Source organism: Oncorhynchus mykiss, chromosome 6 (genome assembly GCF_057628025.1).
Source record: "Oncorhynchus mykiss isolate SJ-2025 chromosome 6, ASM5762802v1, whole genome shotgun sequence".
Taxonomy (NCBI): domain Eukaryota; kingdom Metazoa; phylum Chordata; class Actinopteri; order Salmoniformes; family Salmonidae; genus Oncorhynchus; species Oncorhynchus mykiss.
In genome coordinates this window covers 9,378,603-9,394,761 of record NC_143027.1, presented here as the reverse complement: position 1 = coordinate 9,394,761, position 16,159 = coordinate 9,378,603, and the positions used below count along the sequence as shown (strand labels likewise).

The window sequence follows — 16,159 nt, the reverse complement described above, 5'->3', positions numbered from 1 at the left end:
AGTGGGCGTGGCAAAAGAAGAGGGTGGATCAACAGCGATGGGTGAAACATCAGCAGGTGGATCAACAGAGATGGGTGTAACATCAGCGGGTGGACCAATAGAGATTGGTGTAACATCAGCGGGTGGACCAATAGAGATTGGTGAAACATCAGCGGGTGGATCAACAGAGATGGGTGTAACATCAGCGGGTGGACCAACAGAGATGGGTGTAACATCAGCGGGTGGACCAACAGAGATGGGTGTAACATCAGCGGATGGACCAACAGAGATGGGTGTAACATAAGCCTCTTGTTAAAAGTAGCGCACTATATTGGAAATAGGTTGCCATTTGAGATGCACAGAGCCAAATACTCAGCAGGTGTTACACCTGAGATGGGCAACTGGTGGCCCTTTACCAGGCCTGCGGACACAACATTTTTGAAACAGAGTAGGGGTCTCAATTTAGAGTTAGAATACACAACGTTTGAACTGTGGTTGTGCATCAGCAGTTTCTCTTGTTATGTCAGTCACTCATGTCAGCTAACATTAACATTGTAAATGAATCTAGTGGCCAGCTATCTTAACGTATAGTAATCATGGTGGAATTACAGACCGGGGGGCCCCCATTGATTTTGTTAGTCACTCTCAGTCAGATATATTAAAAACTCCAAACACCTCTATCCACCACCCTATGGCAAATTAGTAGAATTGCAGGTTTTGGCTTTAAAACTGCACATCTTTCTCTCTACCCCATGGCAAATGAGTAGAAATGCATGAAATTGATTTTTAAATTGCCAAATCTGCCCCCCCATGATGAATTCACATTTTGTGGCCCCACCCCCCCATCAAAGATTCTTAGAACTATTGATGACCCCGAATGTGCTGAAAGATGTTTACATGGCTCGTTCGGGTAGATCTTTAAAAGATCCTTTCTCTCTAAAAATGATATATGTCTTCTTGTATTATACTTGTGCTGAAATGTTCATTATATTCTAATGAGCCATTTGACTTCATGTTGGTATTCTTCTCTTTTATTATGTCTTATTGCTGATGCGTTGTCGAGAAGGAACCTGTAAAGAAGCACTTAGTTGGACGGTGTGTCTACCATGTGTATCCTGGACTAATACAACTCACAACTCTATGGAGAGAAACCATAAGCCACATGGGGTGGAATGTTAGATTTTGTTACAGTAACGTTGTAATTATTGTGTAGTCTTGAAAGGAATATTTAAAAAGTGTTCTTTCAAAATGACAAAGTAGGACATGAACTTATTAAGAACTTGATCATGTCCCTTATCTGATTCTCAGGTTGATGAACAGCTATTTGATTGTCTGGTAGAATCCAGGAACTCAGTTAATTACAGTCAAAAGGCCATTCGTTTACACCTCGCCCTGTGGCAACAGAGCTCTTTTGAAGTCACACCATAGTCAAACAGGTACAAATCACACGGACAGCCTAGATGGGTGTGTGTTCCTGCCTGCTGCTTTGTCATTTAAACAGAAGGATAGTAGTTCAGATTTCCTTCAATAAACCTGCTATTCTTGGCTTTTGGCTTTACTTCCATACCAAAATGTGAACCGAATTCAGCACTCACACAAAAGCCTCCTGAGACATCAGATGATGTCAGGGGATCCATAGTGGCACACCACAGACACAGCATGGAACTGTTCAGGGTTTTGGACAATTCCCATTTCATAAACCAAATGACACAGTCAATTGAAACAGTGAACTGATTTGTGGATCCGTAATGGTTTTCCCCAATTAAGCTGGCTTTCATCTAAGACGCCTTAGCTAAATAGTAGACAACTACCCTCACAATGCCACAGTGTCTCATTTCTGACACACACATCTGCTCATATACTTCCCTTGTTCATATTTGCTGACTGTTTTCCTGCTTGGTCCCAAGGCGATAGAGCTCACGCAGAGAGAAGAGGTAAGAATTGGACACATATTGCCATATGGTCAAACACTCCTCAGACATACGCTTGTCATAATCCACACTGACAGACAGCTGGGCCTGGTTATAGACTCAGAGAGAGGGGAGGGGGAGGGGGGGGGGGCGACTATACAGTAAGGGGCTTTATTTGGTTTGAGTTCTTTTCTCTCCTTTCTTCAGTGTATTAGGCACTATTACTTCCAGCCTTGACTCAGAGGCATGGAATATCCAGTGCTGTACGATAGACTAGAGCCCTGTCCAGGGGGTGTACTGGTACATCAAGCTGCCTCACACTACACAGACAGGACATCAGCTCCAAGCCAAGGCTGTTGCAAGGCTACGTATGATAGACTTGCTGCCACTGTATTCATCATGATGGAGAGGCTTTAGTCCCATCTTGATTCAAGTTAATGAGAGTCTTTTTACGCACCATTTGTTACATGGAGATGCTATACGAGGCAATCAGGGAACGGGATCTCATTCCTCATCAGCAGTTGTGTATATAACAGTGTGTATAGCTCACCCTGTTTTTATCTCGCTAAACTAACTGCATAGTGAATGTGTTACACAAAGGGAGCCAAGCACTGCTGTTGTGTCTATCCACATCTCCCCGACCCCACGGTTCCTAAACATAGTAGTGCAATGATAGAGGCTATTATGGCAAAGTCCCAAATCAGGCCACCATATGTCAAACCTAACGATGGTCAATCTAAGAGCAGGCGGTTGTCCTATAGGTTCAGGGGTGTGACAGAAATATTGTTTCTATTTTCACTATCACAATTAAATCGGCACACTTGTTAGTGTTTAGGTCAAAAGGGGCGTGATTTTGAGTTGTGTGGTGTGTCGAGGCTTGGCCTCTCACTGGCCAATCAGAATGTGTGGTGTGTCGAGGCTTGGCCTCTCACTGGCCAATCAGAATGTGTGGTGTGTCGAGGCTTGGCCTCTCACTGGCCAATCAGAATGTGTGGTGTGTCGAGGCTTGGCCTCTCACTGGCCAATCAGAATGTGTGGTGTGTCGAGGCTTGGCCTCTCACTGGCCAATCAGAATGTGTGGTGTGTCGAGGCTTGGCCTCTCACTGGCCAATCAGAACGTGTGGTGTGTCGAGGCTTGGACTCTCACTGGCCAATCAGAACGTGTGGTGTGTCGAGGCTTGGCCTCTCACTGGCCAATCAGAACGTGTGGTGTGTCGAGGCTTGGCCTCTCACTGGCCAATCAGAATGTGTGGTGTGTCGAGGCTTGGCCTCTCACTGGCCAATCAGAACGTGTGGTGTGTCGAGGCTTGGCCTCTCACTGGCCAATCAGAACGTGTGGTGTGTCGAGGCTTGGCCTCTCACTGGCCAATCAGAACGTGTGGTGTGTCGAGGCTTGGCCTCTCACTGGCCAATCAGAACGTGTGGTGTGTCGAGGCTTGGCCTCTCACTGGCCAATCAGAACGTGTGGTGTGTCGAGGCTTGGCCTCTCACTGGCCAATCAGAACGTGTGGTGTGTCGAGGCTTGGCCTCTCACTGGCCAATCAGAATGTGTGGTGTGTCGAGGCTTGGCCTCTCACTGGCCAATCAGAATGTGTGGTGTGTCGATGACATTATTTATTGATGAAAACAGAACGAATAATTACAATCAAAATAAAAACCTTGTTTTCAATAGGCTGTCACACCATCATTTCTCCCCGTGGGCATATCCTATTAAAACAGCGTAGACGACGCAGGGTTTTCCCCACATCCCAAACTTTTCACAGTTACTGGACAAAGATCCTATATTAACTAAAAAGAGAGAATGTCCTCTCACCGTTGTACTGCTCCCAAATAGGCCTAGGTTTAATGAACATAATCAGAACCATCTTACAGATAAGATCACATTCACACATCTCTCAAATTGCATCGCGAGCGCACCACGGACGTTGTCACCATGAAACCAGAAATGTGAATCGTTTTAATAAGTTTGGTTGCAATAAAATTCTATGAAATACAAGCACATTTTTTGGGGGGAAGGGGGGGTTTTAACAACGACAATAAATACATGTCAAATGTAATGATATCATAAAACTGCCAAAATAAAAACAAAGACATTCATTGCTGTTGAACCAGAATTGGTTACAGTAGACCTAAGGGAGGGCCCTTTATACAGGTTTCATGATGGGCATGGACACGTAACCTACATGATGGAGGGGGGGGGGGGGGGGGTCATGCACATCCAGAACAGGACCAGCATGGCTAAAATAATGTGGGTCTGCCTACAATGCAGAGATAAAAAAAAAAAAAAAGGAATGTCATCTCACTGTTTTACTCATCTCAAACTTGATATTTTAGTACAATTTTGGTGATTAAGATTTTTTTTCCCATGCAGTCTCAGGAGCCAAACCTTTTTTTTTCAACAGTCTTGACTACTTGCAATTGCATTGGACAGACAAAGAAAAAGGTTTCATTGAGAGGAGGGGGAGACTATGCTTGGTTTTTAGTCAAATAAAACTAAATGGGGGAAAAAGCATTCATTTTTTATGTTTCTAAATACGAAGCACACAGGCACCAAAAGCACATTAGGCTACTCTTGTTCCATGTCCATATGGGCACAATGCGTCACGGCTGGATAGACTGCGTTTCTGCAGTCAGAGTTAATGTCATAACGAACTGGGTTACCGCTAAAACCAGCTTTTGGTTGGTTTTAAATATCCCTATCAGCGCTGGCCTGAAATTACCACTTTGGATCATGTTAAGGACATACCTCAAATATTTTCTCCCCACCCATCTGAGCTGAGATAAGACGGGTCAATTGCCGAACCTGGCGTTAGGGCTGGAAAATGCCAGTGCCCCAGTTTAAATGACGAAATTTCAAACTAACATGCATTTGACACTAGCGTCACCTTAACACCAGGCAAAAATAGAGCTCATATACGACCCTAGGGTCCCTGGTCAAAACGACCCAAGGGGCCCTTGTCAAAACGACCCTAGAGGGCCTGGTCAAAACGACCCTAGGGGGCCTGGTCCGAACGACCCTAGTGGCCCTGGTCAAAATGACCCTAGGTGCCCTGGTCAAAACGACCCTAGGGGGCCTGGTCAAAACAACCCTAGGGGGCCTGGTCAAAACAACCCTAGGGGGCCTGGTCAAAACAACCCTAGTGGCCCTGGTCAAAACGACCCTAGGGGCCCTGGTCAAAACGACCCTAGGGGGCCTGGTCAAAACGACCCTAGTGGCCCTGGTCAAAACGACCCTAGTGGCCCTGGTCAAAACGACCCTAGGGGCCCTGGTCAAAACAACCCTGGGGGCCTGGTCAAAACGACCCTAGGGGCCCTGGTCAAAACAACCCTAGGGGCCCTGGTCAAAACAACCCTAGGGGGCCTGGTCAAAACAACCCTAGGGGCCCTGGTTTAATGTAGTGCTATAAATAGGGAATATGGTGCCATTTGAGATGCAGCCTTTTAGCATCCAGGTTGACACTTTCCTTGAGCATCGTTGTCCTATGGTTATTTTGAATATGACCTTGAACCTTCCCAGAAAATAATTTTACAACCAAAAAATATATAATTTCTTGGCATTTCAATACTTTAACAGGATGTTTCCTAAAAGTTCATTAATCGTTACATTTAATTACAAACCATTTCCAAATGGTTTGACATTGGCAATGTTGTCAAATAGTTCCAAAAACATCAATGAAAAAGGTTCTCTGTGGGAATTTCAGTACTTCCTCATAATGTTTCCTACAGGTTTCCTCATGATTATATTTAAAGTCATGTTCTCAAATTGTTCAGAGAACTTTAAGAAACAATGTTATTCTGTGGGAATTTCAGTACTTCCTCAGAACATTCCACACAAGTTCCCATGTGGTTGTATTTAATGCTATATTTTTACTATATTCTGGGACCGTTTTCAAAAATGGTGTGACTTAAGCAATGTTCTAAGAATGTAGGAAAGGGGGATACCTAGTCAGAATGATTTCAACTGAGATGTGTCTTCCACATTTAACCCAACCCCTCTGAATCAGAGAGGTGCGGGGGGGCTGCCTTAGTCGGGTAGGGTTATTTTTTATATCAGTTCTTGGCAATATTTTAGGAATGTTCTAAAAAATATATATAATTATATAAACAAGCTGTTAATTCCGTTCTCAGAACATGAAGAAAACTTTAGTAACTTTCAGATTACATTCTAAAAACATACTGTATATGTAACCGATGTGAAATGGCTAGCTAGTTAGCGGTGGTGCGCGCTAATAGCGTTTCGATCGGTGACGTCACTCGCTCTGAGACCTTGAAGTAGTGGTTCCCCTTGCCCTGCAAGGGCACCGGCTTTTGTGGAGCGATGGGTAACGATGCTTCGAGGGTGACTGTTGATGTGTGCAGAGGGTCCCTGGTTCGGGGCAAGGAGAGGGACTGAAGCTATACTGTTACATATTGTAATGAAACAGCAGGGAGCAGGTCTCGAACCCTCAACCTTCGAGCCTGAGGTCCGGTGCCCCATCGACTGTGCCGAAAAAGCATTTCCGTGCTAATAAACCCAAGGTCGTTACACTATAGACAGGTTGGCTGACAAAATCGCAAAGATTATGCGTGCGCATTGATGTGGCCTGAAGGCATGCGTTGTAATGCTTCTGAACGGTGTTAGTAACGTTCAGAAAACGCTCTAATAACGTTATTTAAAAACATATACTTGCCTTTCTCAGCGTAAAACAAACATTTTGTTAAGTGTGTTCAGGTGTGTTAACCGTGCCCACTAATTGGCCACACCTGATCTTAATGAGTGCTTGTTTCCTTTGAAATGGGGTCTGTTAGACTAAAATGAACAGGCTTGTATGTGTTTTAAAAAACATTGCATACTAGCGCTAACCTGATGGCGCAGTGAACGAATTCCATGGATAGAGAAAATAATATCATAGGTTCATCTCTCACCGATGCCGTGTCACAATAGAAAATAAATGTGTTTGCATGATTAATGCCTAAACAAATCAATTTCCATGTGCCCTATCTGTGCTTTAAGTGCTTATCCAAAATAAGCTAGCAGTGTTATTTAAAAAAAAAAAATAATTAAACATTCACTGAATGTTTCAATAAGCTATTCAAAAACCTCCAAATAACTTTTACATTTTGTTATTAGGGCTCTATTCATTCCATATCGTGAAAATTCAGCATAATTTTAATTTAAAGGCAATGTTCCAGCTTTAACAGACTGCATTCGCGCTACATAATACGTCGGCTCAATCGTAAATTACCATTTAATTTCTATCACGGAACCTGTTACGCTTCAGCGCAACAGATTGAATAGAAAAAAATAACACTTTCAATAACTATAAAACTTCCACAAGATTTAGAGAATGTTCTCAGAGTGTCATTTCATTAACTTCCAATAACCTAATCATTTCCTCTCTCAGAGCGTTAATAAAACCTCCCAGAAAAACTTTCAAGGAACCAGAGTAAAACGTTCTCAGATCCTCCCTGCAACATAAAAATAAACATTCCCAGAACAGGCAAAATGTTCACTTCTGTTCTCAGAATGTTTGAAAAAACGTAATGTTTTACTTGTCAAACACATATGTTCCAACAACTTCCAAGGAACCAAATGTGCTAGCTGAGATGTGCTGCAACATGGTCTCAGAGCATTTTGTATTATTCTGTATGTAAAGCCAACAACACAATTGAGTATACGTTACGTTTCTTACGGTATATATTCATTTCTGGATGTCATCCATTCCTTCTAATATGCTACGAATTTGCAAAACGTTTGACATGTTGTGAATCTGCAAAATGTACAATATGTTACGAACTTGCACAACATATGATATGTTACGAAATCCAATTTGTTTGGCTAATGTTAGCTAGATGGCTAGGTGACTAGCGCTAATGTTAGCTAGATGGCAAGGTGACTAACGCTAATGTTAGCTAGCTGGCTAACTTTGGCTAGGCTAGGGGTTAAGGTTAGGAGTTAGGTTAAAGGGTTAGGGTTCGCTAAAAGGTTATGGTTGCTACATGCTCGTGTTATACACCCAACCAACCACCCTCTTTTTGTTAGCCTTAAAGGACAATTCCACCCAAAAACGATTAGTCCGTTGTTGATATAGTCCCAAAATGTTTTGCATGTCAACTATCAAGTTTAAGATATGGATCTTTTAAAATACAGAAAAATCGCCTGTATAATGCCTTTTGCATCATATGTTGAAAACATTGTTTCTGACAAGCAAAACATTTTGGGACTTTATCAACAATGGATTAATGAAACAACTACAAAAATATAGCTTTTGTTTGGAATTTTCCTTTAATTAAGGATCCAACCCTTTTTTCCCAATTTGCTCCTAAAATGACATACCCAAATCTAACTGCCTGTAGCTCAGGCCCTGAAGCAGGGATATGCATATTCTTGGTACCATTTGAAAGGAAACACTATGAGGTTTGTGTAAATGTGAAAGGAATGTAGGAGAATATAACACAATAGATCAGGTACAGGATAATACAAAGGAGAAAAAAAACAGTTATTTTGTATTTTTTGTACCAACATCTTTGAAATGCAAGATAAAGGCCATAATGTATTATTCCTGCCTAGGTGCAATTTAGATTTTGTCCGATAGATGGCAGTAGTGCATGTGTACCATTTTAGACTGATTTGTATTTCTGTTCAAAATGTTGTATCAAGACTGCCCAAATGTGCCTAATTTGTTTATTAATAACGTTATGTTCAAAACTGCACTCTCCTCAAACAATAGCATGGTATTCTTTCACTGTAATAGCTACTGTAAATTGGACAGTGCAGTTTGATTAACAATAATTTAAGCTTTCTGCCAATATCAGATATTTCTATGTCCTGGGAAATGTTGTTGTTACTTACAACCTCATCCTAATCGCATTAGCCTACGTTAGCGCAACAGTCCCATGGACAGGACACCGATCCCAAAGTTATTAAGTGTATAATCTTCTGTAACCATACAAATTGCAACATGCCACACTAATTTTACGTTCACAATGTTAAGTTTAGTCTATGAGACCAGGCTGTGTGAAAAGCAACATGCCATACTAATTTGATAACCCGGATTTACGGTCACAATATTACGTTTAGTCTATGAGACCAGGCTGTGTGAAAAGCCTCATTTTAGTTGCATTATATATAGAGCTCTGGAGATGTCATTGTAAGCTACTGGATATCTGAAACGCCATCAAAAAGTGTTATAGCAACAAAGTGTCTCAAACTGGGAGGGTAGGCTACATTTCTTGATTGTGTAAAATGCCAACGACTCAACTCCCGTGACTAAATAAACATGTTTTGATGTTCTACCTGTGATTATCGCAGTACATTTCAGACTGATGAAGGCAGCAATTCGACTGTTCGAAATTGAAAAGCCTCCAGCTCACAAAGCAATTCAACTTTCTAGACCACATTTTTTGTTCTCACCTTACTCTCAGAATGATAGAACACTTTTGTAGTCAGCACCTCGGGAATCCACTACAGATGATACTCTTCTCAACACTAGAGGACCCGACCGTCCGTCTTTCCGTTCTGCAGTTGTCTCACGTTCGCATTTTTGAGTCAACAACCTCTCTACCTTGCCTCTCAAAAAAGCGTTACACTTCTTAAGAAATGCTCCGTTCCTTCGCTCCAACTACCGACGTCTTGAAGAATTGCAGTTAAGAAAACAGCTTTTAAAGAAAGCATGGTTAATGGTTCTCAAACCTCTACTCGGGGACCCCCAGACGTTTCACAATTTTGTTGTAGCTTTAACTAGCACACCTGATTCTCCTTGCTGATTGGTTGACAAGTTGAATGAGGAGTGGTAGCTCTGAAATAGATCAAATACATATGGAACGGCTGGGGGTCAACGCTACCTTGGCATTGAAGTAACCAATATCATCTGTGTGCCAGTGGAACAGTCATGAAATGTGGATCTCAGATTGAAAAATACAAATGACTGAGTCAAATTTCAGGGGGGGGTTTATTTTTTTCATTTAGATTACATCATTATGCATTGAATTATGTGGTTCTCTTTATTCAGAAGACATACATACAACCCATTGAAGGCCATGGTGGTGATTACATGACTCTTGTTAAAACAATGAACAGGAAGATGATTCCACTACACTATGCTTTTAAAGATGCATTATGTCCTTTTTGGGGGGGCAACCCAACCAAATTCACAAAGACATGTGAGTTATAGATCTGTCATTCTCATTGAAAACAAGTCTAAGAAGCGTTGGATGTTTTCTATGTGCGCTATTTCTATGCTTACCATTCTTATGTTTTTTTTTTTTTTGCTTCTTTGACTTTCAGTTTTGTACACCAGCTTCAAACAGCAGAAAATACACTCTGTTTGGTGATAGAAAATATATTTCACAGCAGTTTAGATGGTACAATGACTCGCTACACTATGATACCTTGTTTTGTCACATAGGTGAACTATTATCATTTTTGCAACCAGGAATTGCATATTTAAAGGTGCGTATTGCACCTTTAAATATGCTTTTACAGGAATATTTTCACATCAATCTAATTAAAATATATGGTCTTAATTGATATGTTAAGATAACCAATAGGATTTGCAAAGACAGGACCAGTAATCCTCCTCATGTGATTTTCACAAAAAGGGTAACAACCTAATTAGAATGTTATTTACCTTATTTTTTAGTTACCTTAGTTCATTTTTTTAAATAATTTGATTGAGATAGACTAGTGAAGAACAGACAGGAAATGAAGTACGGATGGCGAGGCAGAAAGGCAGCGGGTTGGGTTTTAACACATGCCGACTCCGGTAGCCTACAGTAGGTTGTGTCTGCCAGTATCCACGACACAGGCCACTCGATGTGAACGTTAAACCCTGTGAGAACCAGTGTTAGAAGATGTGCGGTGCTAAGTCATTCATGTAACAGTGACGTATGCCATATGACAGGCCATACAGTTCAATCCAATGCTAATTGAGACCGCTGAGGTCAAAAGAGAAGGGGGTTGTTACACTCCATTACCAATGACAGGATTTCAGGATGTGAGAATTACAGTATGGACCAAGACCTTACTATAACCTTTTGGACTGACATTTTAATAACAGCAAACTGTGAAATAGAAGATATATAATAAATCAAGAGCTAAATAAACTTTGTTTTTTTTTAATCACCATAGAATGACTTGGTTTATGTGACTTGGTTTACTCCTTGTCCTCTGTACCGTTCATCCATATCAACAACAACAAGATTAAATTATTAATTATGTTGAGACGGAGTGATAGTGAAGTTAGATTAATACCAAGAGGCCACAGGAGGTTGGTGGCACTTTAATTGGATGAGGATGGGCTCGTGGTAATAGCTGGAGCGGAATAGGTGGAAAGGTAATAACAACATCAAACACGTGGTTTCCGTGGTTTCCATGTGTTTGATTCCATTCCATTCACTCCGTTCCAGACATTATTATGAGCCGTCCTCCCCCCCAGCAGCCTCCACTGCAAGAGACTTCAGGGAAAAACAGACTAAGATAAATGTCTTGATTTGTCCCCTCACTCTTCAGTTCTCTCTCATCCTCTCAGTGTAGCCATTTTCCGAGGGCAATGAAACAGCTAGCCTGTTTTTTTTTTGCTCTTGCCAATTATATTGTCAAGGGAGACATGACATGACAATGAGTTACAAGGAGTTGGCATGATAGCAGAAACAGACTGGAACTCAGGCTACAAACAGCCCCTCAAAAATATACTTCTTTTACAATCATTATTTCTCAAATCCCTTCATGTACAGTATGATGGGTAGCCTACAACAACAACAACTTGGCTTTTGGAAACGGTAATACAATAAGTTGAATGTAGATTCTATCACGTTGGTAGAAATGATATCAAACAGTCAAACCACCACATCTAAAAGCAGATGTTTTTTTGGGGGGGGAGGAAAATTCCATGTATTTATTTTTTCAACTGGGACCAATTCTAACAGTTGAATGCACCATGGGCATGAGCATGGTTTAGCTTTAACGATATCCCCTCTACCGCTTTTCAAAACTCTGTATTCTTTGAGATGTACATGTCAAATATACACATCGTTGATTCTGGCCGTTCAAAACAAAACAAACGTATCGTTTTAGTCTAGTCTCATTACCAGAGGCATCTTGCTCATTACAGCATACAGAAGAATGGTAGAATGGCACAATACTCCTATGAAGGGGGGGGTGAGTATACATGGATAGATTTATAAACAATAGAAATAGGAATATAAGCACCCAACATATGATTATTATGACTACATATTCCCTATCATACTTGACACACAGCAGGAAACAACACCTCATCGCCAGAACTAAACACCTCAGTTAGATAAAGTCCAGAAGATCAGAGTGATCTCCATGGATACAACCATGCTCTGGTCAAGAGTAGTGCACTACCTAGGGAATAGGGTACCGTTTGGGATGTATCCATGGAGATCCCTCTGATCTTCTGGACTTTCCCTGACTGAGGTGTTTAGTTCTGGGGATAATCCAAATACCATCAACAGTCATAACATAAGTTCCCCGTCTAGCCAAGCCTGCTTCCTCCAGCTCTCCTCTCGCCATCTGCTCCTTCTTCCTCCAGCTCTCCTCTCGCCATCTGCTCCTTCTTCCTCCAGCTCTCCTCTCGCCATCTGCTCCTTCTTCCTCCAGCTCTCCTCTCGTCATCTGCTCCTGTCCTTGCTCAGATTTTCACCACACTATGTGCATGTTTCCTGCACAGAGGCTTGTCCATTTTGGAGAAGAAGGCTTGACCTTCCAGAGTGGTGCAGCAGATCTGGAACACAGACATAGAGACAGATACAGATACAGACACAGATACACGTGCATATAATTAAGCAATAAGGCCAGAGGGGGTGTGGTATATGGCCAATATACCACGGCTAAGGGCCGTTCTTATGCACAACACAATGCGGAGTTACTGGATTCAGCTCTTAGCCGTGGTATATTGGCCATATACCACAAACTCCCGAGGAGCCTTATTGCTATTATAAACGGGTTACCAACGTAATTAGAGCAGTACAAATAAATGTTTTGTCATACCTGTGGTATACGGTCTGATATACCACGGCTGCCAGCCAATCAGCATTCAGGGCTCGAACCACCCAGTTTGAAAATACATATAATAACTATATGCCATTTAGCAGGCACTTTTTATCCAAAGCGATTTACAGTAGTGCATGCATACATTTTCGTATGGGTGGCCCCACTGAGAATCAAACTCACACCATGCTCGACCAACTGAGCCACACAGCAACACACATACACTGCAAGGTCTAACGTACCACACACACAAAACAGGTGTCATGCCAGGTGAAGCCCAAAGCCTCCAAGAACTTGTCCCCTGCCTCTATGGGGAACTCGCAACCATGGCAACCGGTACCAAAAAGGGAGTAATAGTCTGAAAGAAAGAGAAGAGTTAAGAATTAAACTCAGACTACTCCTGAACTCTAGACTACTCCTGAACTCTAGACTACTCCTGAACTCTAGACTACTCCTGAACTCTAGACTACTCCTGAAATCTAGACTACTTCTGAACTCTAGACTACTCCTGAACTCTAGACTACTCCTGAACTCTAGACTACTCCTGAACTCTAGACTACTCCTGAACTCTAGACTACTCCTGAATTCTAGACTACTCCTGAACTCTAGACTACTCCTGAACTCTAGACTACTCCTGAACTCTAGACCACTCCTGAACTCTAGACTACTCCTGAACTCTAGACTACTCCTGAATTCTAGACTACTCCTGAACTCTAGACTACTCCTGAACTCAGACTACTCCTGAACTCTAGACTACTCCTGAACTCTAGACTACTCCTGAATTCTAGACTACTCCTGAATTCTAGACTACTCCTGAACTCTAGACTACTCCTGAACTCAGACTACCCCTGAACTCTAGACTACTCCTGAACTCAGACTACTCCTGAACTCTAGACTACTCCTGAACTCTAGACTACTCCTGAACTCTAGACTACTCCTGAATTCTAGACTACTCCTGAACTCTAGACTACTCATGAACTCTAGACTACTCCTGAACTCAGACTACTCCTGAATTCTAGACTACTCCTGAACTCTAGACTACTCCTGAATTCTAGACTACTCCTCAATTCTAGACTACTCCTGAACTCTAGACTACTCCTGAACTCAGACTACTCATGAACTCTAGACTACTCCTGAACTCTAGACTACTCCTGAATTACTCCTGAACTCTAGACTACTCCTGAACTCAGACTACTACTGAACTCAGACTACCCCTGAATTCTAGACTACTCATGAACTCTAGGCTACTCCTAAACTCTAGGCTACTCCTAAACTCAGACTACTACTGAACTCAGACTACTCCTGAACTCAGACTACTCCTGAACTCAGACTACTACTGAACTCAGACTACTACTGAACAGACTACTCCTGAACTCTAGACTACTCCTGAACTCTAGACTACTCCTGAACTCTAGACTACTCCTGAACTCTAGACTACTCCTGAATTCTAGACTACTCCTGAATTCTAGAGTACTCCTGAACTCTAGACTACTCCTGAACTCAGACTACTCCTGAACTCTAGACTACTCCTGAACTCTAGACTACTCCTGAATTCTAGACTACTCCTCAATTCTAGACTACTCCTGAACTCTAGACTACTCCTGAACTCAGACTACTACTGAACTCAGACTACCCCTGAATTCTAGACTACTCATGAACTCTAGGCTACTCCTAAACTCAGACTACTACTGAACTCAGACTACTCCTGAACTCAGACTACTCCTGAACTCAGACTACTACTGAACTCAGACTACTACTGAACTCAGACTACTACTGAACTCAAGACTACTCCTGAACTCAGACTACTACTGAACTCAGACTACTACTGAACTCAGACTACTCCTGAACTCAGACTACTACTGAACTCAGACTACTACTGAACTCAGACTACTACTGAACTCAGACTACTCCTGAACTCAGACTACTACTGAACTCAGACTACCCCTGAATTCTAGACTACTCCTGAACTCAGACTACTACTGAACTCTAGACCACACCTGAACTCTAGACCACCCCTGAACTCTAGAGTTCAGTAGTAGTTTTGACTACTCCTGAACTCAGACTACTACTGAACTCTAGACCACTCCTGCACTCTAGACCACCCCTGAACTCTAGACTACTCCTGAACTCAGACTACTACTGAACTCAGACTACCCCTGAACTCAAGACTACTACTGAACTCTAGACTACTCCTGAACTCAGACTACTACTGAACTCTAGACCACACCTGAACTCTAGACCACCCCTGAACTCTAGACTACTACTAAACTCAGACTACTACTAAACTCTAGACTACTACTGAACACTAGACTACTACTGAACACTAGATTACTACTGAACTCTAGACCACTCCTGCACTCTAGACTACTTGTAAAACTGAACAATCAGTCAGCCTGTGTGCGTCCCAATAATATTTCCTTATTCCTGAAGAGTACACTTGTTCACTACTTCACACACACCTTGAACACGGAAGGGAAGTGGGAGGAAGGACAGATAATTGAGACACAGTCTATGTGTGTTCACCTCTTTCACAGTAGGGCTCTCCATCCTCCAGGTGAAAGGTGTTGTTCCTAATGGGCTGCTGGCACGATGCACACAGGAAACAATGGATGTGCCAGGTCTGTTTCAGGGCATTGATCACTTCCTGCAAGGAAACCACAGACAATTACTAATCCAGTAAGTCCAGCTCATCATTACAGAGCCTTGTCAGTGACAAAGCTGCATGCGTGTGTGTGAATATTCAACCATCTACCCTCCCGTCTAATTGACCTTTCCCTATCCAGCACTTCTACTGATCTATAGGAAGGCCAGGCTGCCAGGTACTTATGGCCAGGCTACCGGGTGCTAATTGCCAGGCTGCCAGGTGCTAATTGCAAGGCTTCTGGGAGCTAATTGTCTAACTGCCGGGTGCTAATTGCCAGGCTGCCTGGTGCTGATAGCCAGGCTGCCAGGTGGTGATGTCTAACTGCCGGGTGCTAATTGCCAGGCTGCCTGGTGCTGATGGCCAGGCCGCCGGGTGCTGATGGCCAGGCTGCCTGGTGCTGATAGCCAGGCTGCCGGGTGGTGATGGCCAGGCTGCCAGGTGGTGATGGCCAGGCTGCCTGGTGCTGATAGCCAGGCTGCCAGGTGGTGATGGCCAGGCTGCCGGGTGCTGATGGCCAGGCTGCCAGGTGCTGATGACCAGGCCACCGGGTGCTAAATGCCAGGCCGCTGGGTGCTAAATGCCAGGCCGCCGGGTGCTAAATGCCAGGCCGCCAGGTGCTAAATGCCAGGC

At 42.8% G+C, this 16,159-nt stretch overlaps 2 protein-coding genes across 23 annotated transcripts in view; both read right to left on the bottom strand.

Moving 5' to 3' along the window:
• Positions 1-9,740, bottom strand: part of bmpr1ba (bone morphogenetic protein receptor type 1Ba) — a 155,941-nt gene extending 146,201 nt beyond the window's left edge. Inside the window, exon 1 of one of the 3 annotated variants that reach the window (XM_036979376.2) lies at positions 9,283-9,740. The gene's annotated coding sequence lies outside the window, so the exon portion shown is untranslated. The remainder of the gene's footprint in view (positions 1-9,282) is intronic. The other 2 variants (XM_036979377.2, XM_036979379.2) reach the window with 2 other exon arrangements.
• Positions 9,741-9,801: 61 nt separating this feature from the next.
• Positions 9,802-16,159, bottom strand: part of pdlim5a (PDZ and LIM domain 5a) — a 128,745-nt gene continuing 122,387 nt past the window's right edge. For all 20 annotated transcript variants that reach the window (XM_036979372.2, XM_090236938.1, XM_090236942.1 and 17 more), the window contains 3 exons: positions 15,409-15,529; positions 13,128-13,243; positions 9,802-12,619 (listed from right to left, as the gene is read on the bottom strand). In XM_036979372.2, coding sequence (XP_036835267.2) covers positions 12,527-12,619; positions 13,128-13,243; positions 15,409-15,529 — 330 coding nt within the window. In that variant the 3' untranslated portion in view covers positions 9,802-12,526. The remainder of the gene's footprint in view (positions 12,620-13,127; positions 13,244-15,408; positions 15,530-16,159) is intronic.